Source organism: Engystomops pustulosus, chromosome 8 (genome assembly GCF_040894005.1).
Source record: "Engystomops pustulosus chromosome 8, aEngPut4.maternal, whole genome shotgun sequence".
NCBI classification, from domain to species: domain Eukaryota; kingdom Metazoa; phylum Chordata; class Amphibia; order Anura; family Leptodactylidae; genus Engystomops; species Engystomops pustulosus.
The window spans coordinates 112,015,372-112,031,166 of NC_092418.1; the positions used below are offsets into that span (position 1 = coordinate 112,015,372).

The 15,795-nt window shown below is 37.2% G+C and overlaps 1 protein-coding gene across 1 annotated transcript in view; it reads right to left on the reverse strand.

The window, feature by feature from the left end:
* The window catches only part of THSD7B (thrombospondin type 1 domain containing 7B), a 445,789-nt gene that overhangs the window by 124,892 nt on the left and 305,102 nt on the right, over positions 1 to 15,795 (reverse strand). The window contains exon 15 of the mRNA XM_072122242.1: positions 14,821 to 15,084. Coding sequence (XP_071978343.1) covers positions 14,821 to 15,084 — 264 coding nt within the window. The remainder of the gene's footprint in view (positions 1 to 14,820; positions 15,085 to 15,795) is intronic.

The window sequence follows — 15,795 nt, forward strand, 5'->3', positions numbered from 1 at the left end:
AGACCGCCGGCCCCCTCCCCCCTGCTTCCCCCTCACTTAGACTCACACCTTCTGATTACGAGTGTGAACAAGACCAAACATATTTGTATTCTCTTTCGGCGCCTGTAATAAAGTCGGAGGCCTTCTCAATGCACACAGCTAATTTTATCGGAGATTTCCCCGGTGCCTTCATGATTTTTTTACATCGTTGGACGAGTAGAGAAGGAAAAGAACATTTTTATACAAGGAACAAAGTTAAATTATTATTTGCCGCAAATATGTTTTATCATCTAAAAAGAAACATCAGGCATCGGGGAAATTATTTTTTAAATGAGGATTACAGTCATTTTCTGAAACTTCCAAGTTTGACACAGAAGCTGAAATACCTTAGAAGACTCTGTGTGTAAAGTTAAAGGGGTCTCCTGGAGAATAGTGATACACTGGGGGTCATTTACTAAGGGCCCGAATCACGTTTTTCCGGTGGGTCTCCCGCAGACTTTTCAGTTTTGCGCAGATTTTCCCTGAATTGTCCCGGGGTCTTTGGGGCAAGCGATCGGATTGTGGCGCAACGTCGCCGGCGTGCACGTGGCGGAAATCGGGGGGCGTGGCCGTACGAAAACCCGACGGATTCGGAAAAACCGCTGCATAAAAAAAAACGTGTCGCTTGACACGCGCTTACCTGCACCCGGCCTGGCTTGGTGAACTTCAGTGCACTCCGACGGAATTCAGCACAGCAGCGACACCTGGTGGACATCGGGGGAACTACCTAAGTGGATCGCCGGAAGACCCGAATCCTCCACAGAGAACGCGCCGCTAGATCACGACAGGACCGGGTAAGTAAATCTGCCCCACTATGTTATGTTAAGTCACGTCACTCAGGGGCGGAGCACGACACAAGGATCCAATGAAAAATGGTGAGCTAATCCCTGTGTGATGCTCCACCCCCGAGGAACAGAGAAGTTACAATGATGTTGCTGTTGACACATAATTACATATCAGCACATAGTTGTGACCTTCCTCTATTAATCATAGACAATCACATACAGCACTTCAATAGCAGCCAATTGCTAACATATTCTACACTTCCCCTGCAGAGGCCGCTCTAAAGGAAAATGTATGACTAGTCACAGAAGATCATCAGAGGCTTCTGAATCCACTCCTACAGGGATCTGCTCATAACCAGCCTAACTTCATTCACAGCAGCACTAAAAAATAGACTTATATTCAGGTCGAAGTGTCTTAAAGAACAAAATTGGAGCATCCTGACACTGCTGTGCTCTCTGTCTTGAACTACTCCATAGATCCTCCGTTCATCTCTTAGTAAAAGCTGCCAAAACTCTCTGCCATAAACTACTCCATAGCTCCTCCCTTCTGCTCTAAGTAAAAGCTGCCAAAACTCTCAGGCATAAACTACTCCATAGCTCCTCCCTTCTGCTCTGAGTAACAGCTGCCAGAAGCATTCGATTCAAAACCATAGTAATGTTTAACAAACCTGAACCACCAGCACCAATTGTAGGTGTTACTGGTGGAGGCATTGAACGTGGGGATTATTAGTAAGGGTTTGGGTCAGAACATTCTTGGGTCTACTTATCACTATACTACAGCAGTCACTAAAATCAGTGGAGGGTGTAGAGTGGTTCAATCAAGAGAGATAAGAGCACCTCAACAGTTCACTGACTCCAGCTATAGTACTAGAAAGAACTCCATACATCACAGTCCTGCTGCTACTAACAACTTGCACAAGGGTATGATTACACAAATAGACAGCAATAGCATATAACTAAATTATAGAAATCCTGGCATTGTCCTTTACCAGTATAACCTCTTCAAAGCTCAAATTATTGGTTACAAATTGTTACTGATTTTCTACACACACAATATTATATTATTATATTATTGTTATATTATTATAGTATTGTATAAAATACATGAAGTCACCACTAGGGGGCATTACAATGTAACTGAGTGACTTAATAACCCATTAAATTGATGTTGTACAACTATAGGTGCTTTGAGCTCCACCTAGTGGTGACTTCTGACAGACAAAGATGTATTACTTTACAGGGAACTCTGATGCTAACAAATTCATCCCTGTCCATTGGATAGTAACTAATGCTAGAGCACTAGGGGTCCGTACCCCACTGACATTGAGCCCCCCTGTTTGATTGGATGCAAAATCCAACTACACTTAGATGGGGCGTATAGGGGACTCTCATGAATAATAGGAGTCACATAATTTGAGCTTGTATTCCACTACAGGGCTATAACTAATGGTCTAGAATTTTTATGTGCAAGATTTTATTTATTTTATTGTGTATTTTTTTTTATTTTTACTTAAAAAGTGTAATAATACTGGAGCCTTGTGTGCGGCGGAGTGTTCTACCCCCCGGGTGATTTTCTCCCTATTTGATTTGCTCTTGTAAAGTGCTGGAGTACATTGTATCTCTGTGAGCTGGAAGCTTTATATAAGTATCACTTGTGCTCGGGAGTGACGGGTAATAACTGCAGTCAGCAGGCGCTGAGCCCCCGCTCCCTGACCTGCCGTGGCGGCACAATCCTCTGACACCTCTCCGGGAACAGCTCATTGCAGTAAGAGCATTCGATGGATTTCTGATGGCGGTAATGGCCACGCGTTTTCTGGGAGCTGTAATAAATGGCTGTATAATACAGGAGCAGAGTCAGAGGAGAGGGGAGGGGGCAGGGACGTCCTACACAAGGAGAACATTCAGTGTAGAAAAGGGGTTTACATTAATTGCAGAGTTCATAACACAGAACAGAATCTATGGGTAAAGGTGTCATAAAAAAATACCGCCTTATGTGCACTATAAATGCACTTTTGCATTTATGTCCCAGGCTCCAATATACAAAACCCTAATAAAAACATAGAAAGGGGAGAAGTAACTTACATCCTCTCTCACTGGTTCAGCAGAACAAACAACAATTTTCGAAATGGCTGAACCACACAGACAAACATCTGATCATCCTTAAAAACTATAGTAGTTATATTCCTGTACATAGGGGGCAGTATTATAGTAGTTATATTCCTGTACATAGGGGGGCAGTATTATAGTAGTTATATTCCTGTACACAGGGGACAGTATTATAGTAGTTATAGTCTTGTACATAAGTGGCAGTATTATAGTAGTTATATTCTTGCACATAGGGGGCAGTATTATAGTAGTTATATTCTTGTACATAGGGGCAGTATTATAGTAGTTATAGTCTTGTACATAGGGGGCAGTATTATAGTAGTTATATTCCTGTATATAGGGGGCAGTATTATAGTAGTTATATTCCTGTACACAGGAGGCAGTATTATAGTAGTTATATTCCTGTACATAGGGGGCAGTATTATAGTAGTTATATTCTTGTACATAGGAGACAGTATTATAGCAGTTATATTCCTGTACATAGGGGGCAGTATTATAGTAGTTATATTCCTGTACATAGGGGGCAGTATTATAGTAGTTATAGTCTTGTACATAAGTGGCAGTATTATAGTAGTTATATTCTTGCACATAGGGGGCAGTATTATAGTAGATATATTCCTGTACATAGGGGGCAGTATTATAGTAGATATAATCCTGTACATAGGGGGCAGTATTATAGCAGTTATATTCTTGAATATAGGGGACAGTATTATAGTAGTTATATTCTTGCACATAGGGGGCAGTATTATAGTAGTTATATTCTTGTACATAGGGGCAGTATTATAGTAGTTATATTCTTGTACATAGGGGGGCAGTATTATAGCAGTTATATTCTTGTATATAGGGGGCAGTATTATAGTAGTTATATTCTTGTATATAGGGGACAGTATTATAGTAGTTATATTCTTGCACATAGGGGGCAGTGTTATAGTAGTTATATTCTTGTACATAGAGGGCAGTATTATAGTAGTTATATTCTTGTACATAGAGGGCAGTATTATAGTAGTTATATTCTTGTACATAGGGGGCAGTATTATAGTAGTTATATTCCTGTACATAGGGGGCGGTATTATAGTAGTTATATTCTTGTACATAGGAGGCAGTATTATAGTAGTTATATTCTTGTACATAGGGGGCAGTATTATAGTAGTTATATTCTTGCACATAGGAGGCAGTATTATAGTAGTTATATTCCTGTACATAGGGGGCAGTATTATAGTAGTTATATTCCTGTACATAGGGGGCAGTATTATACTAGTTATATTCTTGTACATAGGGGGCAGTATTATAGTAGTTATATTCTTGTATATAGGGGCAGTATTATAGTAGTTATATTCCTGTACATAGGGGGCAGTATTATAGTAGCTATATCCTTGTACATAGGAGGCAGTATTATAGTAGTTATATTCTTGTACATAGGGGGCAGTATTATAGTAGTTATATTCTTGTATATAGGGGCAGTATTATAGTAGTTATATTCCTGTACATAGGGGGCAGTATTATAGTAGTTATATTCTTGTACATAGGGGGCAGTATTATAGTAGTTATATTCCTGTACATAGGGGGCAGTATTATAGTAGTTATATTCTTGTACATAGGGGCAGTATTATAGTAGTTATATTCTTGTACATAGAGGGCAGTATTATAGTAGTTATATTCTTGTACATTGGGAGCAGTATTATAGCAGTTATATTCTTGTACATAGGGGGCAGTATTATAGCAGTTATATTCTTGTACATAGGGGGCAGTATTATAGTAGTTATATTCTTGTACATAGGGGGCAGTATTATAGTAGTTATATTCTTGTACATAGGGGGCAGTATTATAGTAGTTATAGTCTTGTACATAGGGGGCAGTATTATAGTAGTAATATTCTTGTACATAGGGGGCAGTATTATAGTAGTTATATTCCTGTACATAGGGGGCAGTATTATAGTAGTTATATTCCTGTACATAGGGGGCAGTATTATAGTAGTTATATTCTTATACATAGGGGGCAGTATTATAGTAGTTATATTCTTGTACATAGGGGGCAGTATTATAGTAGTTATATTCTTGTACATAGGGGGCAGTATTATAGTAGTTATATTCTTGTACATAGGGGGCAGTATTATACTAGTTATATTCTTGTACATAGGGGGCAGTATTATACTAGTTATATTCTTGTACATAGGGGGCAGTATTATACTAGTTATATTCTTGTACATAGGGGGCAGTATTATAGTAGTTATATTCTTGTACATAGGGGGCAGTATTATAGTAGTTATATTCTTGTACATAGGGGGCAGTATTATACTAGTTATATTCTTGTACATAGGGGGCAGTATTATACTAGTTATATTCTTGTACATAGGGGGCAGTATTATAGTAGTTATATTCCTGTACATAGGGGGCAGTATTATACTAGTTATATTCTTGTACATAGGGGGCAGTATTATAGTAGTTATATTCCTGTACATAGGGGGCAGTATTATAGTAGTTATATTCTTGTACATAGGGGGCAGTATTATACTAGTTATATTCTTGTACATAGGGGGCAGTATTATACTAGTTATATTCTTGTACATAGGGGGCAGTATTATAGTAGTTATATTCCTGTACATAGGGGGCAGTATTACAGTAGTTATATTCTTGTACATAGGGGGTAGTATTATAGTAGTTATATTCTTGTATATAGGGGCAGTATTATAGTAGTTATAGTCCTGTACATAGGGGGCAGTATTATAGTAGTTATATTCTTGTACATAGGGGGTAGTATTATAGTAGTTATATTCTTGTACATAGGAGCAGTATTATAGTAGTTATATTCCTGTACATAGGGGGCAGTATTATAGTAGTTATATTCTTGTACATAGGGGGCAGTATTATACTAGTTATATTCTTGTACATAGGGGGCAGTATTATACTAGTTATATTTTTGTACATAGGGGGCAGTATTATAGTAGTTATATTCCTGTACATAGGGGGCAGTATTATAGTAGTTATATTCTTGTACATAGGGGGCAGTATTATAGTAGTTATATTCCTGTACATAGGGGGCAGTATTATAGTAGTTATATTCTTGTACATAGGGGGCAGTATTATAGTAGTTATATTCCGGTACATAAGGGCAGTATTATAGTAGTTATATTTTTGTACATAGGGGGCAGTATTATAGTAGTTATATTCTTGCACATAGGGGGCAGTATTATAGTAGTTATATTCTTGTACATAGGGGGCAGTATTATAGTAGTTATATTCTTGTACATAGGGGGCAGTATTATAGTAGTTATATTCTTGTACAGAGGGGGAGTATTATAGTAGTTATATTCCTGTACATAGGGGGCAGTATTATAGTAGTTATATTCTTGTACATAGCGGGCAGTATTATAGTAGTTATATTCTTGTACATAGGGGGCAGTATTATAGTAGTTATATTCCTGTACATAGGGGGCAGTATTATAGTAGTTATATTCTTGTACATAGGGGGCAGTATTATAGTAGTTATATTCTTGTACATAGGGGGCAGTATTATAGTAGTTATATTCTTGTACATAGGGGGCAGTATTATAGTAGTTATATTCCTGTACATAGGGGGCAGTATTATAGTAGTTATATTCTTGTACATAGGGGGCAGTATTATAGTAGTTATATTCTTGTACATAGGGGGCAGTATTATAGTAGTTATATTCTTGTACATAGGGGGCAGTATTATAGTAGTTATATTCTTGTACATAGGGGGCAGTATTATAGTAGTTATATTCCTGTACATAGGGGGCAGTATTATAGTAGTTATATTCTTGTACATAGGGGGCAGTATTATACTAGTTATATTCTTGTACATAGGGGGCAGTATTATAGTAGTTATATTCCTGTACATAGGGGACAGTATTATAGTAGTTATATTCTTGTACATAGGGGGCAGTATTATAGTAGTTATATTCCTGTACATATGGGGCAGTATTATAGTAGTTATATTCTTGTACATAGGGGGCAGTATTATAGTAGTTATATTCTTGTACATAGGGGGCAGTATTATAGTAGTTATATTCTTGTACATAGGGGGCAGTATTATAGTAGTTATATTCTTGTACATAGGGGGCAGTATTATAGTAGTTATATACTTGTACATAGGGGGCAGTATTATAGTAGTTATATTCCTGTACATAGGGGGAAGTATTATAGTAGTTATATTCTTGTACATAGGGGGCAGTATTATAGTAGTTATATTCCTGTACATAGGGGGCAGTATTATAGTAGTTATATTCTTGTACATAGGGGGCAGTATTATAGTAGTTATATTCTTGTACATAGGGGACAGTATTATAGTAGTTATATTCCTGTACATAGGGGGCAGTATTATAGTAGTTATATTCCTGTACATAGGGGGCAGTATTATAGCAGTTATATTCCTGTACATAGGGGGCAGTATTATAGCAGTTATATTCCTGTACATAGGGGGCAGTATTATAGTAGTTATATTCTTGTACATAGGGGACAGTATTATAGTAGTTATATTCCTGTACATAGGGGGCAGTATTATAGTAGTTATATTCCTGTACATAGGGGCTAGCCCTGAGCAGAGGACAAAGCTCTTAATGAGACGTGATGGGAGGATTGCAGAGACTACAATAAACGGTATCCAGCACTTTCATCTATAATAATATTCAGTCTGTAATATATCATTTAGGAGTCATTACTGTACTGGTGATATTCACATCCATCGTGGCCAGAATTGGCCTTTAATAATAATAAGATGTTGGCATATAAAGGGCAGAGCAGTGATCTGGCGATGTCTTTCTTCCCCTTGTATTGTTGGTGACACATTGTGACCCTTCTAGAGGCGAGCGGCTGCACGGTGTGATAAGAGTGTTATTGCGGCCCCTCCATGTAACATCCAGGGGCTCAGGAAAACTCAGCGCAGTCCATTCATTCTGCAGTGACCCTTCAAACACAGACGCGCGTTATCTGGCGGTGACGCTCTATCGGCTCCTCTACACGCACCCGGCACCATTATCTAGATCCAGCTGTAACTCCATCCATTCTATAATGGGAACATCTCATGTTCGCTGAATCGGCTTATCACGGGCCGCGCAGAGCCGCCGCTGATGGTAAATGAAACAAGATTATCCATAATAGTGAGTTAACCCTCCAGATAGAATCTGACCGGCGGAGAATGTGGCCCACGGGGACAAAATAGGAGAGTTTACGAGCGAATCATAAATGGGTTTATACTAGAGGAAGGGGAATAGCGATCCATAAGACTTTATGTTGTTTTATAGCTACTATAAAAATATAGTTATATGCATGAATTAACGGACACTGGGTTTTCGACTACAGTCATATTTTAATGTGACCCTACTATCAGGATTAAAGTATCCGTCCAAGGGAGAAAAACATATCTTTTTTGTTAACCTAAAGAATCGTAATATTCTATGCTGAATGATACTAAATTACAGCTCAGGGTCAAATAAGTAATTTTCTGATTCAGAGCTCAACATATACTGCTACTTTTCGGAAAAATGTGTACAAGAATATAACTATTATAATACTGCCCCCTATGTACAAGAATATAACTACTATAATACTGCCCCTATGTACAGGAATATAACTACTATAATACTGCTCCCTATGTACAAGAATATAACTACTGTAATACTGCCCCCTATGTACATGATTATAACTATTATAATACTGCCCTCTATGTACAAGAATATAACTACTATAATACTGCCCCCTATGTACAATAATATAACTACTATAATACTGCCCCCTATGTACAAGAATATAACTACTATAATACAGCCCCCTATGTACAAGAATATAACTACTATATTACTGCCCCTATGTACAGGAATATAACTACTATAATACTGCCCCCTATGTACAGGAATATAACTACTATAATACTACCCCCTATGTACAATAATATAACTACTATAATACTGCCTCCTATGTACAGGAATATAACTACTATAATACTACCCCCTATGTACAATAATATAACTACTATAATACTGCCCCTATGTACAGGAATATAACTACTATAATACTGCTCCCTATGTACAAGAATATAACTACTATAATACTGCCCCCTATGTACAGGAATATAACTACTATAATACTGCCCCCTATGTACAAGAATATAACTACTATAATACTGCCCCTATGTACAGGAATATAACTACTATAATACTGCCCCCTATGTACAATAATATAACTACTATAATACTGCCCCCTATGTACAGGAATATAACTACTATAATACTGCCCCCTATGTACAGGAATATAACTACTATAATACTGCCCCCTATGTACAAGAATATAACTACTATAATACTGCCCCTATGTACAGGAATATAACTACTATAATACTGCCCCCTATGTACAATAATATAACTACTATAATACTGCCCCCTATGTACAGGAATATAACTACTATAATACTGCCCCCTATGTACAGGAATATAACTACTATAATACTGCCCCCTATGTACAAGAATATAACTACTATAATACTGCCCCTATGTACAAGAATATAACTACTATTATACTGCCCCCTATGTACAGGAATATAACTACTATTATACTGCCCCCTATGTACAAGAATATAACTACTATAATACTGCCCCCTATGTACAAGAATATAACTACTATAATACTGCCTCATATGTACAAGAATATAACTACTATAATACTGCCCCCTATGTACAGGAATATAACTACTATAATACTGCCTCATATGTACAAGAATATAACTACTGTAATACTGACCCCTATGTGCAAGAATATAACTACTATAATATTGCCCCCTATGTACAGGAATATAACTACTATAATACTGCCCCCTATGTACAGGAATATAACTACTATAATACTGCCCACTATGTACAGGAATATAACTACTATAATACTGCCCACTATGTACAGGAATATAACTACTATAATACTGCCTCATATGTACAAGAATATAACTACTATAATACTGCCCCCTATGTACAAGAATATAACTACTATAATACTGACCCCTATGTGCAAGAATATAACTACTATAATAATGCCCCCTATGTACAGGAATATAACTACTATAATACTGCCCCCTATGTACAAGAATATAGCTACTGTAATACTGCCCCCTATGTACAGGAATATAACTACTATAATACTGCCCCCTATGTACAGGAATATAACTACTATAATACTGCCCCCTATGTACAGGGATATAACTACTATAATACTGCCCCCTATGAACAAGAATATAACTACTATAATACTGCCCCCTATGTACAGGAATATAACTACTATAATACTGCCCCCTATGTACAAGAATATAACTACTATAATACTGCCCCCTATGTACAGGAATATAACTACTATAATACTGCCCCCTATGTACAGGAATATAACTACTATAATACTGCCCCTATGTACAAGAATATAACTACTATAATACTGCCCCCTATGTACAGGAATATAACTACTATAATACTGCCCCCTATGTACAAGAATATAACTACTATAATACTGCCCCCTATGTACAAGAATATAACTACTATAATACTGCCCCCAATGTACAGGAATATAACTACTATAATACTGCCCCCTATGTACAGGAATATAACTACTATAATACTGCCCCCTATGTACAAGAATATAACTACTATAATACTGCCCCCTATGTACAAGAATATAACTACTATAATACTGCCCCCTATGTACAAGAATATAACTACTATAATACTGCCCCCTATGTACAGGAATATAACTACTATAATACTGCCCCCTATGTACAAGGATATAACTACTATAATACTGCCCCCCTATGTACAGGAATATAACTACTATAATACTGCCCCCTATGTACAAGAATATAACTACTATAATACTGCCCTCTATGTACAGGAATATAACTACTATAATACTGCCCCCTATGTACAGGAATATAACTACTATAATACTGCCCCCTATGTACAAGAATATAACTACTATAATACTGCCCCCTATGTACAGGAATATAACTACTATAATACTGCCCCCTATGTACAAGAATATAACTACTATAATACTGCCCCCCTATGTACAGGAATATAACTACTATAATACTGCCCCCTATGTACAGGAATATAACTACTATAATACTGCCCCCTATGTACAGGAATATAACTACTATAATACTGCCCCCTATGTACAAGGATATAACTACTATAATACTGCCCCCCTATGTACAGGAATATAACTACTATAATACTGCCCCCTATGTACAGGAATATAACTACTATAATACTGCCCCCTATGTACAGGAATATAACTACTATAATACTGCCCCCTATGTACAAGGATATAACTACTATAATACTGCCCCCTATGTACAGGAATATAACTACTATAATACTGCCCCCTATGTACAAGAATATAACTACTATAATACTGCCCCCTATGTACAAGAATATAACTACTATAATACTGCCCCCTATGTACAAGAATATAACTACTATAATACTGCCCCCTATGTACAGGAATATAACTACTATAATACTGCTCCCTATGTACAGGAATATAACTACTATAATACTGCCCCCTATGTACAAGAATATAACTACTATAATACTGCCCCCTATGTACAAGAATCTAACTACTATAATACTGCCCCTATGTACAAGAATATAACTACTATAATACTGCCCCCTATGTACAAGAATATAACTACTATAATACTGCCCCCTATGTACAAGAATATAACTACTATAATACTGCCCACTATGTACAAGAATATAACTACTATAATACTGCCTCCTATGTACAGGAATATAACTACTATTATACTGCCCCCTATGTACAAGAATATAACTGCTATAATACTGCCCCCTATGTACAGGAATATAACTACTATAATACTGCCCCCTATGTACAAGAATATAGCTACTGTAATACTGCCCCCTATGTACAGGAATATAACTACTATAATACTGCCCCCTATGTACAGGAATATAACTACTATAATACTGCCCCCTATGTACAGGGATATAACTACTATAATACTGCCCCCTATGAACAAGAATATAACTACTATAATACTGCCCCCTATGTACAGGAATATAACTACTATAATACTGCCCCCTATGTACAAGAATATAACTACTATAATACTGCCCCCTATGTACAGGAATATAACTACTATAATACTGCCCCCTATGTACAGGAATATAACTACTATAATACTGCCCCTATGTACAAGAATATAACTACTATAATACTGCCCCCTATGTACAGGAATATAACTACTATAATACTGCCCCCTATGTACAAGAATATAACTACTATAATACTGCCCCCTATGTACAAGAATATAACTACTATAATACTGCCCCCAATGTACAGGAATATAACTACTATAATACTGCCCCCTATGTACAGGAATATAACTACTATAATACTGCCCCCTATGTACAAGAATATAACTACTATAATACTGCCCCCTATGTACAAGAATATAACTACTATAATACTGCCCCCTATGTACAAGAATATAACTACTATAATACTGCCCCCTATGTACAGGAATATAACTACTATAATACTGCCCCCTATGTACAAGGATATAACTACTATAATACTGCCCCCCTATGTACAGGAATATAACTACTATAATACTGCCCCCTATGTACAAGAATATAACTACTATAATACTGCCCTCTATGTACAGGAATATAACTACTATAATACTGCCCCCTATGTACAGGAATATAACTACTATAATACTGCCCCCTATGTACAAGAATATAACTACTATAATACTGCCCCCTATGTACAGGAATATAACTACTATAATACTGCCCCCTATGTACAAGAATATAACTACTATAATACTGCCCCCCTATGTACAGGAATATAACTACTATAATACTGCCCCCTATGTACAGGAATATAACTACTATAATACTGCCCCCTATGTACAGGAATATAACTACTATAATACTGCCCCCTATGTACAAGGATATAACTACTATAATACTGCCCCCTATGTACAGGAATATAACTACTATAATACTGCCCCCTATGTACAAGAATATAACTACTATAATACTGCCCCCTATGTACAAGAATATAACTACTATAATACTGCCCCCTATGTACAAGAATATAACTACTATAATACTGCCCCCTATGTACAGGAATATAACTACTATAATACTGCTCCCTATGTACAGGAATATAACTACTATAATACTGCCCCCTATGTACAAGAATCTAACTACTATAATACTGCCCCTATGTACAAGAATATAACTACTATAATACTGCCCCCTATGTACAAGAATATAACTACTATAATACTGCCCCCTATGTACAAGAATATAACTACTATAATACTGCCCACTATGTACAAGAATATAACTACTATAATACTGCCTCCTATGTACAGGAATATAACTACTATAATACTGCCCCCTATGTACAAGAATATAACTGCTATAATACTGCCCCCTATGTACAGGAATATAACTACTATAATACTGCCCACTATGTACAAGAATATAACTACTATAATACTGCCTCCTATGTACAGGAATATAACTACTATAATACTGCCCTCTATGTACAGGAATATAACTACTATAATACTGCCCCCTATGTACAGGAATATAACTACTATAATACTCCCCCCTATGTACAAGAATATAACTACTATAATACTGCCCCCTATGTACAGGAATATAACTACTATAATACTGCCCCCTATGTACAAGAATATAACTACTATAATACTCCCCCTATGTACAGGAATATAACTACTATAATACTGCCCCCTATGTACAGGAATATAACTACTATAATACTGTCCCCTATGTACAAGAATATAACTACTATAATACTGCCCCCTATGTACAGGAATATAACTACTATAATACTGCCCACTATGTACAGGAATATAACTACTATAATACTGCCCCCTATGTACAGGAATATAACTACTATAATACTGCCCCCTATGTACAAGAATATAACTATTATAATACTGCCCCCTATGTACAAGAATATAACTACTATAATACTGCCCCCTATGTACAAGAATATAACTACTATAATACTGCCCCCTATGTACAAGAATATAACTACTATAATACTGCCCCCTATGTACAGGAATATAACTACTATAATACTGCCCCCCATGTACAGGAATATAACTACTATAATACTGCCCCCTATGTACAGGAATATAACTACTATAATACTGCCCTCTATGTACAGGAATATAACTACTATAATACTGCTCCTATGTACAAGAATATAACTACTATAATACTGCCTCCTATGTACAAGAATATAACTACTATAATACTGCTCCTATGTACAAGAATATAACTACTATAATACTGCCCCTATGTACAAGAATATAACTACTATAATACTGCCCCCTATGTACAAGAATATAACTACTATAATACTGCTCCCTATGTACAAGAATATAACTACTATAATACTGCCCCCTATGTACAGGAATATAACTACTATAATACTGCCTCCTATGTACAAGAATATAACTACTATAATACTGCTCCTATGTACAAGAATATAACTACTATAATACTGCCCCTATGTACAAGAATATAACTACTATAATACTGCCCCCTATGTACAAGAATATAACTACTATAATACTGCTCCCTATGTACAAGAATATAACTACTATAATACTGCCCCCTATGTACAGGAATATAACTACTATAATACTGCTCCTATGTACAAGAATATAACTACTATAATACTGCTATAACACCTCTTTCTCTGTGATTATTGGAGCTTCTCTTATATAAATGTTGGATATTTAAAATGTAAAACTACACGGATGCGATTCCCTTCTCCGCCTTCACAATTAATACCGCTGAGTGATAACTGGCGTCTCTATAAATAATCCTGCGTTTCTTCTTACCGGAGGGAGTACAGAGAGCGGCTGCGACTATTCTGCCAGTTAGATGGTAGCAGGCGATGGCTCGGAGTCGGACGCCTCTGCCGCAGCCTTTCATGATTCCTCGCGCTCGCACTCCCGGCTGCATCTCATTTCTTGCATCTTGTGTTATACAGTCCGACCAATTTCCGTGCGGCTGAGATTTATAGACTTCACAGGCGCACGCCTCCGTCTCCAGTAACGGATAAGCCTCGGAGTCCTGACATCTGTCCCGCTTCTTGCTTCTCCCTGTAACCGGAACGCAATAGTATTATAATGTACAAGTGTAGGGGAACCCAATAAATACACAAATACCACATCACAACCAATACTAGAGAGAAGTCCTCAAGGCTACGGTGAGCCAAGAAGAAATGGGAGCACAGAAGATACTTCCATAAACCAGGGACATTACCCATAGATCCAGGCACCGGGACTGTGGGATCTTCTTATATGTGTTATTCATGGCCTCCATCCTTCTAAAATCAGTCATGAAAATTATTCCAAGTAACCAGAAGTGTTACTAGAGCCCCTCCGTGCTGCAGATTCACAGGCTGTTACACTGTCTTCCCCTCCCCGCCTCCTTCTGCCTGGTGTAATCTCACATAATGGGAGGGGGGAAGTGCTCCTGCACAGCCTGTGAAACTACAGCATGGTACGGTTTAGCCTAGAGCCCTTCAGGCTCATTATCATAATTTTAGGCCACGATTAAGAAATATAAGAAGATACCACAGTCACGGTGCCTGAATCTATGAGTAATGTCCTTGGTTTATCATTTATCAGAGGATTTAAGGGGTCCTTGAAGGTGGACATTCCAAAATTGTATACGGGAATCTGTCAGCAGGATTTACACATCACAGAGTTGTAAAATGAACGTCATGCTAAAGAGATGGCAAGTGCTTTGGGGGCATCTACGGAAACTCAGGTTCACAAGTCACCCAGAGCTGCGCTGCCCTGACTTGT